General features: G+C 37.9%; 1 protein-coding gene across 41 annotated transcripts in view; it reads right to left on the bottom strand.

The window, feature by feature from the left end:
- RIMS1 (regulating synaptic membrane exocytosis 1) overlaps positions 1–19,509 on the bottom strand; it is a 507,401-nt gene that overhangs the window by 119,890 nt on the left and 368,002 nt on the right. For 25 of the 41 annotated variants that reach the window (XM_073336446.1, XM_073336400.1, XM_073336430.1 and 22 more), the window contains 2 exons: positions 11,903–12,085; positions 10,422–10,534 (listed from right to left, as the gene is read on the bottom strand). In XM_073336446.1, the coding sequence (XP_073192547.1) occupies positions 10,422–10,534; positions 11,903–12,085 (296 nt within the window). Of the gene's footprint in view, positions 1–10,421; positions 10,535–11,902; positions 12,086–19,509 lie in introns of those variants that run through there. The other 16 variants (XM_073336415.1, XM_073336434.1, XM_073336418.1 and 13 more) reach the window with 2 other exon arrangements.

Below are 19,509 nucleotides of genomic sequence, written 5' to 3'. Positions count from 1 at the left end.
TAAATACCAATTTCACTGTTTATCAGACCCAAAATAAATATTCCTCAATTTACTATTTTAATTCTGCATGATATTTTTTTTCTCCTTTGACTTCTTCAATCAGCCAAGTAACATATTGAGAAGGTAATGAAGATATTCATGAAAAACAAAATCAGATTCAGTTTTATGTTCATGAGAGCTGGGTGAATAATTTACAAATATTTCAATTGAAAAGTGTTGTGGAATTTAGTGAATGAAGTATTTAGTTACTATTTTACAACCGTCATTGTTCACCCTCATTTTCTCTGGATGGTTTTCATTTTACATTTGAAAAAGGAGTTTATTTTGGACGAATTTAGGTCTATAGAGTCTTCAGTTTCTTGTACAAACTATATTGCCTTCCATACATTTTTAGAATGTATGGTAATAAAACTGATAATTTTGGACTCAGATGATTCATATAGTTATCTTGCATTCAAATTTAACTATTATAGGGAGGATCCCCAATGAAATTACAGATTTTTGTATACAGCTACCCTTTCTGTCCTAATAGCAGCTACTCAAATAGGACTAAGAATAATAATTAATTAACCATCTGGAAGGGAGGGAGCTAAAGCAAGTATATTCAAACACTCATTGGAAAAATGAATGAAAAGTTATTCCGACTCCAAACTTAAATATTAAGATTATTTGTAATCTGGTACCACCCAAAATGCTAGGGATCATCCACCTGCACACAAGAAGGCAATCTCTGCCCCAGTCTACATGTAAGCTTTCAATATCTTATGTATTAGCACTCAGTTTTATGCTCCTATAAATAAATGTTGTGAGCCATTTAAGCAATGCAGGAACTCTAACACTGGTGAGTGTACATAATGAACACAAAGCAAATTTACTACCCACACCAGTACTCAAAGACTTCAGAGTGCTGCATGGACTAATCTGAAACCATTTGAAGATTATTTTTAACTATTCTGCATTCACTTCAGGTTAACTCTCCCTTAGTGTGACGTGAATAGCAGTCCAAGTCACAGATAGTGGAATCAAAATGGCAGAATGGCTCTAAGAACTTTGGGCCCAATTCCACTCCAGCTTTGCTGCTGTGGTCAAAAGGACCTCGTAACTCCACGGATGGGGTTTCTGGCATCGCAGCAGCATAGAGCTGGTATAACGGCTCCTGTGTTAGCCCATCTGCAGGCTGTGGTATAGGAGGTAGGGAAGGAGTTGTGGCTGCGCTGCATGTTTTATTAATCCTTAGGTGAGTGTACAGTTCTTTTTGACCATAGGGTAGAACTGCCCGAGGTTGCTTCAACCTAAGCTAGGACTAGCAGAGACTGGCCACACGATTCTGGGAGCTGTAGAACTTACCTAGTAGATATCAAATATTCCCCTTTGATTTTTTGCCCTTTAAACCTTAGGGTAAAATTTTCAAAGAGCACCTAAGTTACTTCAGAGGTTAAATCTGATTTTCAAAAGTAACATAGGCACTTAGGAGTCTAAGACTAATTGAAAGTCATTTTTATTATTTACCAACATGGTAAAACTTTTAATTGTTTGAAGAAGAATATTATATTGTTTGTGTCTTTAGGGACTATAGAACAATATAGCCTATTTTGGTCCCAGAAGGTATGTGGATCTAAATTTGTAATGTACTTTCTAGTAATAAGGTGGTGGTTTTTGTTTTTGTTTTTTAGATACATCAGGTTCAGTACCATACTCACTCCCTATGTTGGCCAGGACATTGTTAATATAAGAAAATGAGAGAATTTCTTTGCAACTGGTTGAAAAAATTCCCATTCTCCTTGGCCACTAGATGTCTCATTTCTTCCACACAAGTGCATACTGTTGCATTTATATGACAGAAAGAGAAACAGTGCTCTTCAAAAAGTCATTGTGATTATGGAACTTTTTTGTGGTAATGCAAGACGGCTCTAGCATGTGGAAAACATCACTCTCACCAATGACTGTAATTTTTTTTACAAGTCCTATGGTGTTATAACAGTAATAGTGTCTCCTCTTGATCTTGTAAGAAGCTCCTCATAGCTCTGGATTTCTGACTGACCTATAAATAATGTTGCATTTCTGGCCACAGCAACCGGAGAATACAACTGGGAGCCTGTATCACAGGCACTAGGCTGCAGGCCTGGCTGCCACCAGCAAAGGCTACTGCTCAATCTACTGTGGAATCTCTTCTCCCTCCTTTACAAAAAAAGGAGCAGAGGCAGCTCCCACCTGCCCCCTCATTCACTTAGTGTTGTGCTGATGAGGAGAAGAGCTATGGGAAGTCAGAAGAGGGAAAGAAGTGATTCCTGTAGCATATCCACCCACCCTCTCCAGCCGCAGGAGTCTATTATTTCCCCACTGCTGCTGAGCTCCTGTATGGAGGGGAGCTGGTCAAGAGCAGTCGCGTGTGTGAGGGGTGGGTTTGACTGGGCAGGAGCTGCTCCAATATCCAGAGAATGGGAAGGAGCAGAGTTGTGAAACTGAACCTACAGTGGGAGCTGGACAGGTGCAGTCACAAGCAGAAGGAGAGAGTGTGAGGCAGGAGGCAACACCCACTAAAGGTATGGGGCTTTGAGCGGGAGCCGAAGGCAGTACCAGCGATCAGGGGAAGATTGTGAAGTGTCTCATCTATCAGCCAGAAAAAAAGGAAGGAGGTCCTCCAACTGTTCATTTTAGGTTGAATTTCCTGATATACATACACAGAAATGGGGTGATACCTCCTCTGTCTTTACAAATCAGAAAACAGTCCAAAATATGAGCCTTAAAAAAAACTCATGATTTTTAAGCCAATCTTGCCACAGGATTGGCAATACTGAAATGCTGGCCTGCTAACAACATACAAACCTTGATGTAACTTCTGTCTGCGCATGGGGACCTTAGAAAGTAGACAGTGTTCCTTTAACACTGAATTATTTTCAGATCATGGTGAAAATATGCCTCTATGAGAATGGATGCCGGAGTTCTTACCAGGTAAAACTGTCATTGAAGACAATAGGAATTTTGTCTAGATAAGTACTGAATGATTGGGCCATATACAGTATGTTCTGTGAAAACCAAGTAAGTGAACACAGAACAAAGTGAATTGGTTGTTCTTTTTATGGCACTTTCTCAGGTGGTAAAAAATAAAAGTTGAATATATACCATGAAAAGACTAAAAACTTGCTGTACAGCATTGTGTCCTGAACTGTTAGTACAAAATGGCCTAGAACTTTGGAGATGGGATTCAGATTAAGACCCAAACTTCCTCAAAGCAGATAGTATTTGCTGTTCTGGTTCAAATCCAATATCCAGTCTGATCAGATCTCTGATGGTTGGGCGACAGCCTATGAAGTTTAGATTCAGATCAGAATTTTCCAGAGTCTGGGAGGACTTGAATCTAATGTTCTAATTTGGGTTTATCACTACGATTAATGTTTCTTTAGTGCAATGTTTTACTGTCAGAGTTAAATATTGTTCATTTGAATTCTTCTTTGTCTCCTCAAGCAGACTTTGTCTTGAATCATTCCTTCTTTCAGAAAAAGCCAGAATTACCCCCACGTAGTCCTGACTCGGAGAGGTGCAAAGTATGATTCCCCTTCCCCTTCCTGGAATAAACCACGGAAATCAACATTGATCATGGCGGGTCCATGGGAGGCCAAAACCATGTGGGGTGCCTCTGTGTTTCCCAGGTAGCTTCCTGGCAGCATAGCTCCATAGGAGCTGTGCTACTAAGGACTTCTCTGGCAGTGGTGATCCTCATGCCAAGAATATACAACACAGCCCCAAACTGTACTATCCTTCTTCAGAATCTCCCTGCATCTGAAGGAGGGATAATGTTTGTCATCCCTCTGTCCATTCCACTCTCCAACCACTCCCCCTGTCTGACCTCAGACTTATGAAGCATTGTCCAGGGGCTTTGAAGGAGAGGACAGGATGGTGCCATGGCTGTTCCTCTGTGCCTTCACATGCCATTACGTGATTAATGGAAACCATGCACAGAGCCAACTTGCGGACCTTGGGGTGAGGTACAACCTGGGCCTCTGGACTGACTTTCTACCCAAAGTAGCACGTACTTTACTGCACATAGTATCAAGGGACTCAGGTTAAATACACTATGCACCATTTTAATCAGAAATTTGAGATCACACATCAAATAATTTTCCAGTTGTAAAGAGGGATAAACCAGATAACAGCTAGATATTTGAGATGGAACTTTTTTAGTTGATTTTCATTGATGACTGAATGAAACGTATTAACATGGAAAATAATGGGGAGAAAGATAAAATTCACAGTTGTCAAGTGTTTGTAAAATGTACGTGAATATTTACCTTTTGAGGAAGAGTTATAATTCTCTTGTTCTTCAATGAATTAAATGCATGGAATGATGGAAACAAAAGAAAGAAATCAGCAAATTTAAAGTTAGACAAAGAAATGTATTGCATTTGACAATGGCACATACAATAGGCTGTATCAGAGCATACATAAAAGTAATGTGGAAAATCAGGATGATAAACCATGACAAATTATAAATGCAGAATATTTATTTAAAACTATGAGTAACAATGAAGTTACTGATGGTCAGATTGTGAAGTCTTTGCTTCTTCTGCTGAGTATAGTAGTGCCAACCCCAAGTGCTCTAAAAACATGAGTCAGGCTCCCCAAAATGGAGACACGTTTTTAAATAATAAATTTTGGATTCTGTTTGTCTTCTGATTTCTGAGTCTCAAGGGTAAACTCACTTCATGTTTTCTCCACAATGATGGGTGAGAAACTTATTTTTTAATTAAAAGCTGCAATTCTCAATAAATCACTGGACACTAGAAAACAGGGCTTTAAGGAAAACACCCAATACCATGAAACTTGAGATAAAATTGTGGGAGCTGGCAACACTGACTTTAGTCAAAGGGTCTACTCATGTGAGTGAGTGTCTCTCAGCGTGAGTGAAGGTTCCACAATCTGGCTCTGAATATGCAATGCCATCTAACAATTTTAAATGAAAATAGGGACATGAAGACAAAACAAAAACAATGCTAAAAGGTGGGAATTGAAAACTGAAATAGTATCCTCTTTTATTAGCCTCTTGTTAGAAAGCTCAGACTCTGCTCTTAGTTACTCTGAATTTATACCAGTGTACTTCAGAGCAGAATTTAACTGAGAGGGTCCAATCCTGCAGCCCTAACTCAAGAAAAATGCCCATTGGCTGCAATAGCATTGCAGAAACCAATATTCTGTATTCTCTAACTGAGAACTATAGTTGCAACTCAATTTTATTATTTAACAATATTGCAATTCTTTCATATGAAATTCTATCATTGTTTGTCCACAGGTAACAATGAAAATAACTTGTCAGTATATGTCCTTCCTTCATGCAATGAAGATCTTTATAGGTCTATTTTATCAATTTTTTTTCAATCCAGTTTATATAAATTGTACCCATACCACATTAACACCAATATTAAAGTCTTTTCAAATAAGAGGCCCCTTGGTTAGATGGAGTCATTATTTAAGAGTTAACTTGAAAATATATACAATACAATTAATTTCTGATTATTGCATACCATCATCTGTCAGAAAATTCATTCGTATGTCTTTAAGTACATTCCTCTGTTTTACTTCAGACACGGAAAATAGTCTTCTCTCAAGCAGTATAAAAAAGAACTATCTTGATTTTAAAGAAAGATATCGAGACAATTTTTGTAACCACTTTCTGGATAAAAAGCTGCTGTCCTACCTGAATCTAAATTTCAAGCCAAATGGTTTAGATGTCTGTTAGTACAGGGTCATTTCCTGCAATATTTATTCAGGCACTGTTCTGACTTTCTCCGGTGGGAGATTTTTCTAAGGGTCAGGCACAAAGTTATTTATGGAAGTGTAAACTGGTACAACTCAATAGGTCAGGAATGTTAAAACAACAAAGAAACAAAAAAACATTAAATCTAATATCACACTGCATCATTATAAGAACTATGCAATGTGAAACCACGTTGTTAACCAAATGAAAAATAAATCATTTTGTCAAGAGTCAAATGAGAGTGAGGACAGGGACAGTGATCTGGTTTGTCTGTATTTATTATGGAAACTACTTTTCAATAATCCTTTTAATCATCCGTGACAGGTTTCAGAGTAGCAGCCGTGTTAGTCTGTATCCGTAAAAAGAAAAGGAGTACTTGTGGCACCTCAGAGACTAACAAATTTATTAGTGCACAATCATCCATGTGTCTCATTGGTTCTGAAATTTCAATAAGCTCTAACACACCTTTTCTTAACCACATGCCTCTCAGTTATTCATTTGTCAGAATACAACCTACTTCAGCTAACGACGGCCTTAGGAAAAAACTGCTGTAGAACACCAGCTTGTATAAATTTCCTTGAACAATAAGGGTGAATAGTTACAAAATAACAATGTATGGGCTCAACCTGAAATCCTTACTCAGGTCAAACTCCCATTAATTCAGTTCTTGTTATCAATAGAGAAAGGACTGAGTAAAGACGACAGACAGACTCACAAAATCTATGCAAATGTATAAAAAGTTATGATACAACAGTAGAGAAATTCATAGTTAATGCAGCAACTCCACTCTTTATTTGCCACTTAAACATTGTGTTCTGTAGTAACAGAGTGATTCAAGCCTTTTACAATCGCTCAGCACAACGTGACAAGTTGAACGCACACACTCTTCTTTGCCAGGGCTTAGAATTTCATTAATTTAACCACTGAGTTGAAAAATCTTCATGTTATTTTTATATCCTTTTTTAATATTGCCAATTAAAACAAGGAAAGAAAAACGATATATTTCAAAATACTACAAGTCTGGGTAATGACCACTGCATGGTAGCTTGTTTGCAAATACTTACAGATATTTAGAAATGTGAATTATGTAAAGATACCTGTATAGACTAGTTTTCACTTGCAGACCTCTCAGGCCTTGATCCTGCAATAAGATCCATGTGATTACGGGAGTCTGGAAATCTTTGCCATGATACAGCTGGCATAGTTGCATATCAAGGTCCATATTTGCATTTCAATGCACAGATATACACACTTGACTCAAATATTATCATGACTTTCACTCAAATTTCTGTTGCTTGAGAGAAGTCCATAGCCTTGAGTCCAAGCGCTAAAATTTTTACATACTGCAATGGGTTGAAAAATACTATTGCATGTCTTATAGCTCTTCTAAATAAACAACTTGGTAGATAATTTAAAAAAAATACATGAAGCCACTGATCCCCATTTAGAACTAAAGGCCCCCCAAAGTTTTTTTTTTTTTTTTTAAATTATGCCATTTTGGAGTTTTCAGAATAAAAAGATATCTTACACTGGAATTTTCCCCTTACCTGTAAAATTGTGTTCTGTGAACTCCTCTGTACCTGACCACAGGTATCACCCTGCCTCTATGATGCAATGGGATTGTCACCATCCTTTACTCTGAGGTTTCTTCGATAGGATTTTCTATGTAGTATTTCTACTGTTATGGGCATTTCTAAACTGACAAACTTGCTCAAAAGTTGGCTTTCCATCAGCTTCAAATTGAAACTGCTTCCGGGAGTGTTAACTTATCAGTCATTGTCTGATAAGGACAATAAATCAGAACTACCCGGTACTTTTTTTTTCAGTCCTAACTTAATGATGACCAAAACTGAATTTCTGAGATACTGCGTAAATCCTGTAAAAGAGGTATTAGCATGGATGTCATAATTTACTACAGAAGAAACAGTTCCACAATAACATTATTTGTCAAGACAAAAAAGAAAACTGCCACCAACCTCTCATTCCAATATCCATTCCCCTCTCTGACATCAAGAGCTTTACACAATACTAAAATTGGTTTACTGAAGGCTGGTATGTCTTCTGACTATGCAAAATCATAATGAATTATATCACTTACAGTAGATATATATTGCTATAACCTTTCTACAATGGTTATTATAGTCTGCAAAATGGATTTAACTGTAAAACCATTTGTATTCACCCCTCTTAGTTCAGGAGAATTAACATGACCTGCCATAAACTCATATCATAGCATACAGTATTCTCTTTCAGTGCAGGATGCCAGTGTTTCCCAACACTACACAGCTTTATTTACAACTGAAGGAAATGCAAAGAATATTGAACCCAGAAATGCAGCTCCCCCAACATTAACAGATTGCATTGGATCTTGCCACCATCCACATTCATGTAGCCCTGTTGACTGTGAATTGAAGTCATTATGGACCTATCCAATGCTAATTAAAATTAATAGGAAATCTTCCACTGACTTCAATAGGTTTTGGATTAAACCCTAAATTAGGTCCAAATTGTACTCTTAGTTACTCCATTTTATACTGAAATTGGCTTGATGTGGGTTGGGTTGGACAGCTGTACCAGGTGGCAGAATTTGATCCAATGAATTAAAGCAAGTATTTTGTTTTATGGCCTACATTTCATCGAGTTGAGTGTCAGAGAAATTTATATGTAATCATGTCTGTATTTAACCCAACAACATTTAAACAGTAACATTTTTCATGTGTGTTTGCAAAGAGGTACCTAGTCGCTCTCAACCACAATCATAAGTTAAACAGAGGAAAAAAATGGGAAAAGATGTCTTTAATAAAATGGCAACCCAATCACACAACGAAAAGAAAATCAGTATGTAAAGGAAGAATTCTTCTCTTCAGCCTCCAGCCACATTGTCAGTTCACTGACATGAAGGATATAACATACAATCCTAGAGTAATAGCAAGAGTAACGGATGTGCTAACCCTTGCATACTTATGACGCAAGAGGATAAATCACCAGTGTAAATAAGTATTCACAGCTTGAAATATCAATACTCTACTTCATATGTGCTTGTAATATCAATAATCCTCTGAACACATGCTAATTTTAGCTTCAGTTTTGATTGTTTAACTTTTTCTTGTTAGCTATGTAACTGCAATCTCCCTCCTTTCAGTCTCACAGTTCATACAAGGTTCTGCATTCATTTAAAATTTCTGTCAACATAATTTAAATTAGAATGTTATTTCTTACACATTATTTAGTGATAATGATAATAAGTGAATATCCACTAGAGAAAAATACTTAGTCAAAATAAAAGTGATAGATCAGGTATATCCTTTCCATGTACTGTCTCAAATGCAGGAATCACATAAGAATTATGATGTACAGAATATATGAAATCATATCATACTTTCCTTCTTACATAGCTCCGAACTTAGAGATACACTGGGCAACATAAAAATTTAAGCTGCACATGTAGTTCACCACCAGTTTACAATGAAGAGAGTCCTTCATTGTTACAGAGATATAATTAGAAGAACTGAATATAAAATTCAGAGTTAGTCCACCAGTCAAACTCAGTAAAGTATATTGAATATTCACAATAAATAAATATAGTGAAGAGGAAAACATTTTCATGTGTCAGTGAGCGTGTACTATAACGATACTTTTAGGATGGCTCACATCCATAAAGCTCATGTAACCAGTCAACCAATTCATTATCATGCAAAGAAGTATAGGGTACGCCTAGCTTGGTAAAGAAGTCAAAGCGAACAACACTGTCTGCTCTGGGAGGTGTCTGACAATATTTCAGGAAACGCAGGAAGTACAAACATTAGAAGTTCTTACATGCATTAGTTTCTGCTTAGCGGAAAGATCTGCAGTATCGGTAATTTGAGTTTTGAATTGTCAGATGTAGTCAATGCACTGACAGAGTTGCTTGAATAATAGAGAAAACTGAATTACACATATTTCCCAGGATGAAATTAAATCATATTTAAAATTCATTTTGTTTTAATATAGTAACCAACACTCAAGCCGCAGTATGTTGATGGGAAAGGAAACACTCATGTTAACACTTGTTTGATCTGTTTGGATACAGTACCTCTCACACCAACCTAGCTCAACTTTGCACTGTTCAACAAGGAAAAGTTCTCTTTGCTTGACCACCTGTTCCCTTAAACATGCACCAGTTCATGACCCATGCTTTCACATTTTTAATGTTAGGTGGTTTCACTCTGTTCAGTAGGCCTTTGTCTGACTCAGGGAACAAAAAAGAGATTGACATTATCTGACTTTCATCAGTTTCTGTCAGCAAAGCACAACAGTTAATCTCACCCAACAAGTCCAACTTAACAGAACATGAGCAAGGTGGTATTAGAAGTAACATCACTGAGCTCTGTGACCTGAACACTAAATCTGTGGTCATGGGTCGGTATGTACTAAGATAATGGAATGTTTGCAATAGAAATTTTAAGGTACACAGCAAAAACCAAACCAAGCCAAGCCAGGAGACTATAGAACAATCAACCAATCAAATTCTACAATACTTTCCAATCTACCATTATTCTTTTATTCAAATATCTTCCTTTGTGGGTAGAAATAAATAAAGCACTGAACATTTTGTTACCAAAGACAAAGTAAAATAAGGTAAGGAAGGAAATCCAAGATTCTGAATTATGATAAACTCATTATTTGATACCTTGCTCTACACTGCTGCTTCTTACTGGAACTTGCGGAAGCTGTCTTCCCCTACGACTGCTGAATGATGTGTCTGCAGGAGGTGACTGAGTTGGACTTCCTTGTTGGTGTATTCTGCAGATGGAATGAAGATAAAATAAAATAATCCAAATAAAATCTGAATCAATACATTTTGAGTGGTAAAGATAATGCCTATATTAAAATGCGTATATGGAAGATGCAGAAATTTTATGTATGCTATACTGTCCTATTCATACAGTCCTCAATGCCTGGAGAGTTAACAGTGCTTCATCTTTAGTTTCTCTAACTGTCTTCAACTCAGGAAAAATATTTTCAAGCTCCAAATTATTCAATGTTTCTAGGCAGGAACTGCAAATGGCAGACAGGAGTCTAAGGGCCTGGTTCACCATTGTCTCTCACCTTGTATAGTCATTTCCACCAATGCAAAGGGGTGTAAAATACTACCATTCTGATTGGTAACATTTTATACTCAGTTTTCATTAGTGTCAAACTTAACATGGTGCAGGGCAACAGACAATTAAGTTGCAAGTATCTAATGTTAGAGGTAAAGTGGCTTTTCTGAGCATTTCTTTTGAAGTGTAGTTGTTTATTGGCACCGCTTCTGTTAATTTTTGTAGTGTGTGTATTTGGTAATAGGTGTAAATTCTTAGAGCAGTTCCACAGAACTTTAATACTCTTACCCAAGTAGATATTCTAAATTCATTTGTTTTGACTGTGTGGAAAGATGAATTTAACTCGCATAATTTCTAAATAGGTTGGCTTCTTTTAGACACATTGAGTTTAGCAGATTAACACACCAGATATCTGTGAAATTCAAGTAAATTTACATATAAAATTCCTAAGGCCATTGTTGGTAACCTGGAATACTATAGCTAAAATACATAGATGAGAAAAAGCTTGATTACTGACAAGGCCTAATTGTTAAACTTCATTGCCAGGTACAGTATTATATTTTCTAAATATGTTACATTTATCTAATACATTAAAGTTACACATAATTTCTCAAATTTTGCTATTATCTGAAAAAAATTAATACAAATTAAACAAATTACAGATGGTGACCTTTAGCATTTCATAGGCAAAATGACTCTCTCTTAACTTGCTGCTGTAAAGCAAGAGTTAATTGTGTGGAAATTGTTTGTGTGCTATTTACAGCACATTTTCAAAATGAAATATTTTGCATGTTTTCATATGAGTACATAAACAAAACAATGGAAGGACAAAACAGTCAAATTTTAACTCTCATGTTCCATAATTATATAATTCAACAGTCAAAAGCACCATCTAGACAGTGAAGATAGACGGAGTAGAGGATATGGGAGAAGTGTAAGTACCATGGAGAAAGGATTATAGTACCGTGCTAGAAAGAGTGAATGCACCGTATATACTCGGGAAAGTACAACACCACAGTGACATCTGGGAGGTAGGACATGAATGCTGTGCTGTACATTTAATAGGAACCTTGTCAGAAGTGGAGAAGGTGGCGCCGACCCTCCTGGAACTAGATGATGTACAGAGCATAATGGTCTGATACTAGAATGCTCACTCGACCTTGAGCGAGTGTGATGTTTTCCCCTAATGACTGGCTGCTCAGTTGTTCTTGGGGTTGGAAGTCCCCTTCTAGAAAGACATGGTAGCAGAACCCTAAAACATTAGGGCCAAAAAGAAATTTTTCAGTCATTAGCTCCACATAAGCTTCCCCATGCCTCCCTCCACCAGTGAAAGCAACCGAAAGCCTGTTTAATAAGACACATGCTCACATTTTCAGACTCTGAAAAAATTATTAATTCAACCTACAACTCTGTTTTCAAAATGATAAACAGAAAAACCCCCACTTCAGATACCTATGTCATGTAAACCTGTAGTTCATAAATTGCATTGAATTTAACAGCTGGTTGGCGAAAAATATTAGCTTCATCTTCAGTTACTTTAACCATAGCAAATGAGGACTAATGCACATCTGGAAAATACTCTGAAATACCAGCATTACAGAAAAAAAATCAAAGCCTACTTTTAACCACAGTACACATGTTTTCAAAATGCACATTTTTATTGGTGTTAAAATTTTACCTGAATTCTCATGAAGGCCCCAGTTCAGTAAGGTACCTAAGCACATGTATAATCTCACTAGCTAGCCTCTTGGGGACAACTCATGTGCTTAAAATTAGATATGTGCTGAAGTATCTTGCTGAACTGGGGTCTAAATTAGAGATACAATTCTGCAGGATTAATAACGAAAACTGTATTAAAGTAAAAATGCAGTACAGTTTATTAGTGGCCTCAGTACAACAATGTAAAGTTAAATATAATCACCTGAACTAATATGAGTAAGTAAGTGAATAAAATAAACTTTTAAATTAAATTAACAAGTTGTGACTTTTTAATTCTTTTCTGCTTTTCACAACTGTGTGACAGTCCATAAAATGCATTGTTGTTTAGGACACTTTTGAATTGAGTCTTCTCACTACTTCTGTTTACAATATTTTTTTGGTTTGTTTATTTTTTTAGATTTCTAGACTACAGCTGCAGGCCCCCATTCATAAGTTAAAAATCCCAACATAAGCAAAGGACTGCCCATGCACCCGCCCACTCCCAATACCCACTTACCTGTTTCCCTTTTATTTCTGGTGGAACCCTATATCCTAATAATCTTTTTAGGACTAGAATTTTTTGCTATTATTTATGTAGTTCCAAAATGTACTATACTATTTTACTTATAGTTTGGTTTTAGGGCCACCTCTAGAGAAACAATATATTTCATGGCAGCCCAGTTACAACTCCAACCACAGTTAACTTGAGTTGCACTTAAAGAAAGTATTCTGCTTCTTCATTATGTATGAAAAATAAAGTATATCCTCCCCAAAATTACCGCACCTGATCTGGGGTATAGAATGAATTTTCTGAGAATGTATGAGGTAAACTTAATTAAAAATCAGTCCTTTAAGTAGCTGAGTACCCACTGTAAAGATGGCCACGGCCTCCATTCACTTGTTCATCTTCACCTCTGTAAATCATAGAGGGCTACCACCTTTATGGAGGGTAGCTTGGCTTTATTTCCATTGGGAACAATAGGGGGCAATGCCCATTTTGTTAACAGAGGGTAGCCAGTGGCCTCCATCCCATTAAGTAAAATGGAAGCTGGCAGCCGTCTTTAATTATGTCTTTTATTGTTAACTTGAGGGGGGAAAAAAACCCATAATGTGTCTTTAAAAATCAGTTCAATCTAATATGGGTCCAAACACACTAAAATGCTTGAGTCATAATCAAAGAGACATGATGGGTAAGATAGTATCTTTTACTGGACCACCTGCTGTTAGTGAAAGAGACCAAGGTGAAGTGGCCAATTATCACTACTGCCATTATAGGACAAAAAAGGGGAGTAAGTGGGTTTCAGGTTGTTGAAATAAGCCATAAATCCAGTGTGTTTATTGAGTTCATGATTTATAGTTATGAATTTAAGTTCCTAGGCTCATGAAGGTTTTGCAGGTTTTCTTTTAGGCTAAGTACTGAGAGGTCAGATATGGAGTGATAGCTTTGTGAATGGGTGCTATGGCGTTTTATCATTTTTCAGTGAGTTCATTCAAGAGTATAGTGATTGTCTCATTTCACCGACATAGCTGTTACTGGGGCATTTAGTGCACTAGATGAGGTATACCACGTGTTGTGATAGGCATGTGTAGATCTTGAAAGGTGTGTTGTCAGTAAGTATTGACTGTCATTGCTGTGGAGACATGTCTACAGGTTTTGCATCTGTTGTTCTGGCAGGGTCTGGTGCCACTTTGAGTTGGTGGGTTCTGTTCTGTGGGGAGCTTGGTTCTGATGATGAGCTTGGTATTAACTGGCCACTTCACCTTGAATGGTCTCTTACAATACGAATTAACTACTTATGCTAAACAATCTGTTCCAACTTGTATTTAGCTGTGACACTCTGAGTACCTTGCCCATACCTGAAAAAGAGCTCTGTGTAAGCTTGAAAGCTTGTCTCTCACCAGCAGAAGCTGGTCTAACGAAATATATTACCTCATCCACCTTGTTTCTCTAATATCCTGGGATCTGCACAGCTACAATAACACATTAATCATAATCAGATGCTTATTGCATGATGGAACAACAGGCCAGAGCTAAGGTTATTTGGATGACTGATTTGTGCATTTCTAGCCAGAGACTCTATCTGGTAGAAGCAGAAGCAGTGAAAGCAGATTGCTGCACCGTAAGGCAGGGAGTAAAATGAGGCCCTGCCATGGCCACACTTCCCCCCCGCCAGTACCCTGCTGGACCCAAAACTGAGCTGGGGAGACCCTCACACTGTGAACCCATGCAGTACCTTTCCTCCCTCCCACCATGTGGGCTGCAGAGAGGAGCCAGATATAAGAACATAAGATCAGACCAAGGGTCCATCTAGCCCATTATCCTATCTTCTGACAAGTGATCCATTCCCTGTCACCCATTCCCAGCTTCTGGCAAACAGAGACTAGGGACACCATCCCTGCCCATCCTGGCTAATAGCCACTGATGCACCTATTGTTCATTAATTTATCTAGTTCTTTTCTGAACCCTTAACAACATCCTCTGACAAAGAGTTCCACAGACTGACTGTGCATTGTGTAAAAAAAATACTTCCTTTTGTTTGTTTTAAACCTGCTGCCTATTAATTTCATTTGATGACCCCTAGTTCTTGTGTTATGAGGAGTAAATGACACTTCCTTATTTACTTTCTCCACACCAATCATGGTTTTATAGACCTCAATCATATTCCCCCTTAGTCGTCTCTTTTCCAAGCTGAAAAGTCACAGTCTTATTAATTTTTCTTCATACAGAAGCCATTCCACACCCCTAATAATTTTTGTTGCCCTTTTCTGAACCTTTTCCAATTCCAATATATCTTTTTTTGAGATGGGGAATGCACGCAGTATTCAAGATGTGGGCGTACCATGGATTTATATAGAGGCAATATGATATGTTCTGTCTTATTATCTATCTCTTTCTTAATGATTCCCAACATTCTGTTCACTGTTTTGACTGCTGCTGCACATTGACTGGATGTTTTCAGAGAACTATCCACAATGACTCCAAGATTTCTTTGTTGAGTGGTAACAGCTAATTTAGACCCCATCATTTTATATGTATAGTTGGGATTATGTTTTCCAGTGTGCATTACTTTGCATTTATCAACATTGAATTTCATCTGCCATTTTGTTGCCCGGTCACCCAGTTTTATTAAATCCCTTTGTAACTCTTCACAGTCTGCTTTACTCTTAACTATCTTGAGTAGTTTTGTATCATCTGCAAATTTTGCCACTTCACTGTTTACCCTTTTTTCCAGATCATTTATGAATTAAATAGGACTACAGACCCCTGCGGACACCACTATTTACTTCTCTCCATTCTGAAATCTGACCATTTATTTCTGCCCTTTGTTTCCTATCTTTTAACCAGTTACTGATCCAGGAGAGGACCTTCCATCTTATCCCATAACAGCTTACTTTGCTTAAGAACCTTTAGTGAGGGATCTTGTCAAAGGCTTTCTGAAAACCTAAGTACACTATATCCACTGGATCACCCATGTCCACATGCTTGTTGACCCCTTCAAAGAATTCTAGTAGATTGGTGAGGCATGATTTCCCTTTACAAAAATCATGCTGAATCTTCCCCCAACAAATTGTGTTCTTTACTATAGTTTCAACCAATTTGCCTAGTACCGAAGTTAGGCTCACTGCCTGTAATTGCTGGGCTCACCTCTGGAGCCTTTTTAAAAAATTGGAGTCACATTAGCTATCCTCCAGTCACCTGGCACAGAAGCTGATTTAAATGGCTAGTTACATACCACGGTTAGTCGTTCTGCAATTTCACATTTCAGTTCCTTCAGAAGTCTTGAATGAATAGCATCTGGTCCTGATGACTTATTACTGTTTAATTTATCAATTTGTTCCCAAACCTCCTCTAATAACACCTCAATCAGGAGACAGAAACTCCACCGGAGGGAGCAGGGACCTTTGGACCTCTGGACATTCCAGTCACCACTGTAGAATACACTATGATTTTCTCTGCCCTGTTCTGATTGGCTGTTTGCTCCAACCCTCCCTCTCTCCTCACTTCTCACCATCCCTTCCCTTCAGCTTCATTCTGCATCTGTCCCTCCTCCTGTTCCCTTTTCTGCCCTCCTTACCAATTCCTTCCCCTTTCTTTACATTTAGCTGCTCCCCTCCTAAATAACCCTCTCCCCGCAAAAAAAATAATTGTGGAACTAGTATCCCATTTGCTGCCATCACATTGATCACTCTGCTTGTATGTTATACCCCTTCCCCCGCTCTGTGTCTGTCTGTCTTGGACTATAATAGGTCATTATTTCCTCGTAATCCCGAATTTGTCGGTATCCCTCTGTTTTCTCTCATCTTATACTTAATTTGAAAGCACATGTTTGTACAGTGCAATGGGATCCTACTGGGGCTCCTAGGTGCTTCAATAATATAAATAATAAATTATTAATTATTATTATTATTATTAAGGCTTCCAGATACTTTCCATTATATGACTTTGTTTTCAGTTGCTTATAACTTGGCCAAATTCTATCACTTCAGTTGAAATCTTCCATGCCAGGTTACTGCCTCAATATTTTTTTTGAAAATTTCAGACAAAATATGTTAGCCATTTCTGAGAATAAGGCTAGGGAAAAATAAATTGGTCTGACAATGTTAAAAGTACTGGAAACCTTTGAGATGCTCTAGTGCCTTTGCAACAGGGGTGCAGAAAAGAAGGACTTGGACAAGTTGGAAGGGATGGGGCAGGAGAGGTCACACTTGGGGAAGAGTCTGCACCCACCATAGCACTTTCCCTCTAGAGCCTGGAATGGAACACAAAATTCCTGGGTTTCACTATTGCTCTGATATCAGCAAATATTTATAAAACCTACTGGTAATGTGTCCCATCCCCCCTCTCTTGCAGGGGCAGACAACCCACTATTGCTATCAATTACTCCATTAGCACAAGAGATGAAGGTTTGAGCAGAGGATCTAAAGGTTCCAGTCCTGCTGCTGACCCCTGTGGGTGTCAATGTGGTGCTACATGATGGAATTTATCTTTTTTTCAGTGTGCTTTTTTTTAAAATATAAGAAATCACACACTTAAAAACCACATTAAAAGAATATTGTTAAGGTTACAAAGCCAAGCACTCAAAAGTTAGGAAAACAGTATTTTATTACGTGTACATATACTACTTTTTGCAAAGGATACCTTAGCCCGTAAACTCCAAAGACCTCATGGGCAAAGCATTTAGTTTGTTGTTTTTGTGGCATTTAGCATCTCTCTTAAAGCTTATTTTGTCTTTTGTACCAACAACTATATTACCAATCTCCTATTTCATTTATGGTTAGAGAGAGGTTTCAGACATTTGAAACAGAAGTGGATTCAATCCCAGTCAGGATCGTGAGGTGCACTCATGATGGTGCTGAGGATAATGGAACTTTTTGTCATTCCCAGCATGCTGCCTGGCTCTTAAACTATATTACTGCATCTGACCTTGGAGACTAACCTAGAAGTTATCTAATGGCATCAGTGCTTAATTTGTAATGAACAAGGTGCTGGGGCTCAAGCAATGAGGTGCTGGGGCTCAAGCAATTTTTTTTACTTTCATAACTGACGCAGCAAGCCCAGAGGTGCTGGGGCTCAGCCCCGGCAAGCCTTGGCACAAATGAAGCACTGAATAGCATTAGCAAGAAAACCTTTAATCCCTGTCAACTACTGTAACACAGCTGACTGATGTTTCATCAGGTGCTGATCTGTTGAGATACCCTAATACACACAGGAATTAAGCCATGTATAAAATGTCAAAGGGTGGTTATACCGAATGCTGTAAGAGGTAGGATTCTGGACATCCTGTTACAATTGCTGATTAATGGGAATACTTGATAGAGTGCAATTTGGACAATAAGTGCCTCTTGCTTTCACTCAATCTTTACTTTGTCTTTTTTAAGCAACTTTTAGATCAGCAAGGTCTGAGCAATTGTAATTGACCTTCTGACAGAAAACGGTTGGCCCTGAGGAAACTATTTCTATCCCAGCTACAGATCTTGGTGTCAATCATGATGGAAATTAGGAGACTGTGTTGGTACTGGCTGCCTGAACTGTGGTGGGGGCAGGCAGGCTGAGCTGATTTGAAGATAATCCTCTGGAATTCCCCAGCCTGGTTCTCTTGTGGTGGAGAAAAGAGGATGCCTCGAGGAGGACTGGTCTAGTGCAGTATTTGCTATTGGACGAGCATGAATTATCTAGCATATTCACCAAGCTACCTGATGGTACTGTTGTGGTATTAAGCATATGATGAAGCAATAAATCAGAGCACTCAGTCCTGTGTAGACGTCTTTGTACTGAATGTCTAAATTAGTTGATTATTTCGCTAAAAGCAGATAAATACACCATAGTGCAGGTGACAGATTCCCTATAATGACAAGATGCACCATTAAGAAGCAAAAGGGAGAGGCACATTTCACCATTCCCTGGGCTGCTGCTGTTTCTGCAGCCCAGGTTCCCTCTCCTGGGGCATTATGAGAAAGAGGAACTGTCTATCTTCAACTAGGAAGTAAAGGAATACTTAGTGACATGGATGCTTTTTAAAAGGTAAAGAAATATTTTAAGAGCTCCACAGTGGTTTTTATAATCTTCCTGACCTTCCCTAATAACAAATGCCACATTACTAAAAAATAGCACTCAGACATTTTAAGTGGTGATTGTTGTCACTATAAGGAGACTGACTACTGGATAATTGGAAGGGATTCTAACACAAGAGAGGCCACACACATGACACTGCAGTACCAAGCTATAAATCCATTAAATCCTGTATATATAAATCAGTGCAAAGCTATTATATATGTCACAGATGTATCCAGTCTCAAATTTCTCACAAAAACATAAAAGAAGACTAACTAAATGTGTAAGCATTTTATGTTTCCTGTGTTTTGTGCAAGTGCTATCAAAACTTTAAAGGGGTCAGTAAAGTTTGGATCTCAGATGTAGGTTAATTCCTTATTGGGAGAAAAATAGCTTGTTGTAGACATAGAATACCCTATATCTTA

The sequence above is a fragment of the Lepidochelys kempii genome, chromosome 3 (assembly GCF_965140265.1).
Source record: "Lepidochelys kempii isolate rLepKem1 chromosome 3, rLepKem1.hap2, whole genome shotgun sequence".
NCBI classification, from domain to species: domain Eukaryota; kingdom Metazoa; phylum Chordata; order Testudines; family Cheloniidae; genus Lepidochelys; species Lepidochelys kempii.
The sequence above is the reverse complement of the archived record's forward strand: the minus strand, read 5'-3'. Positions and strand labels throughout refer to the sequence as shown.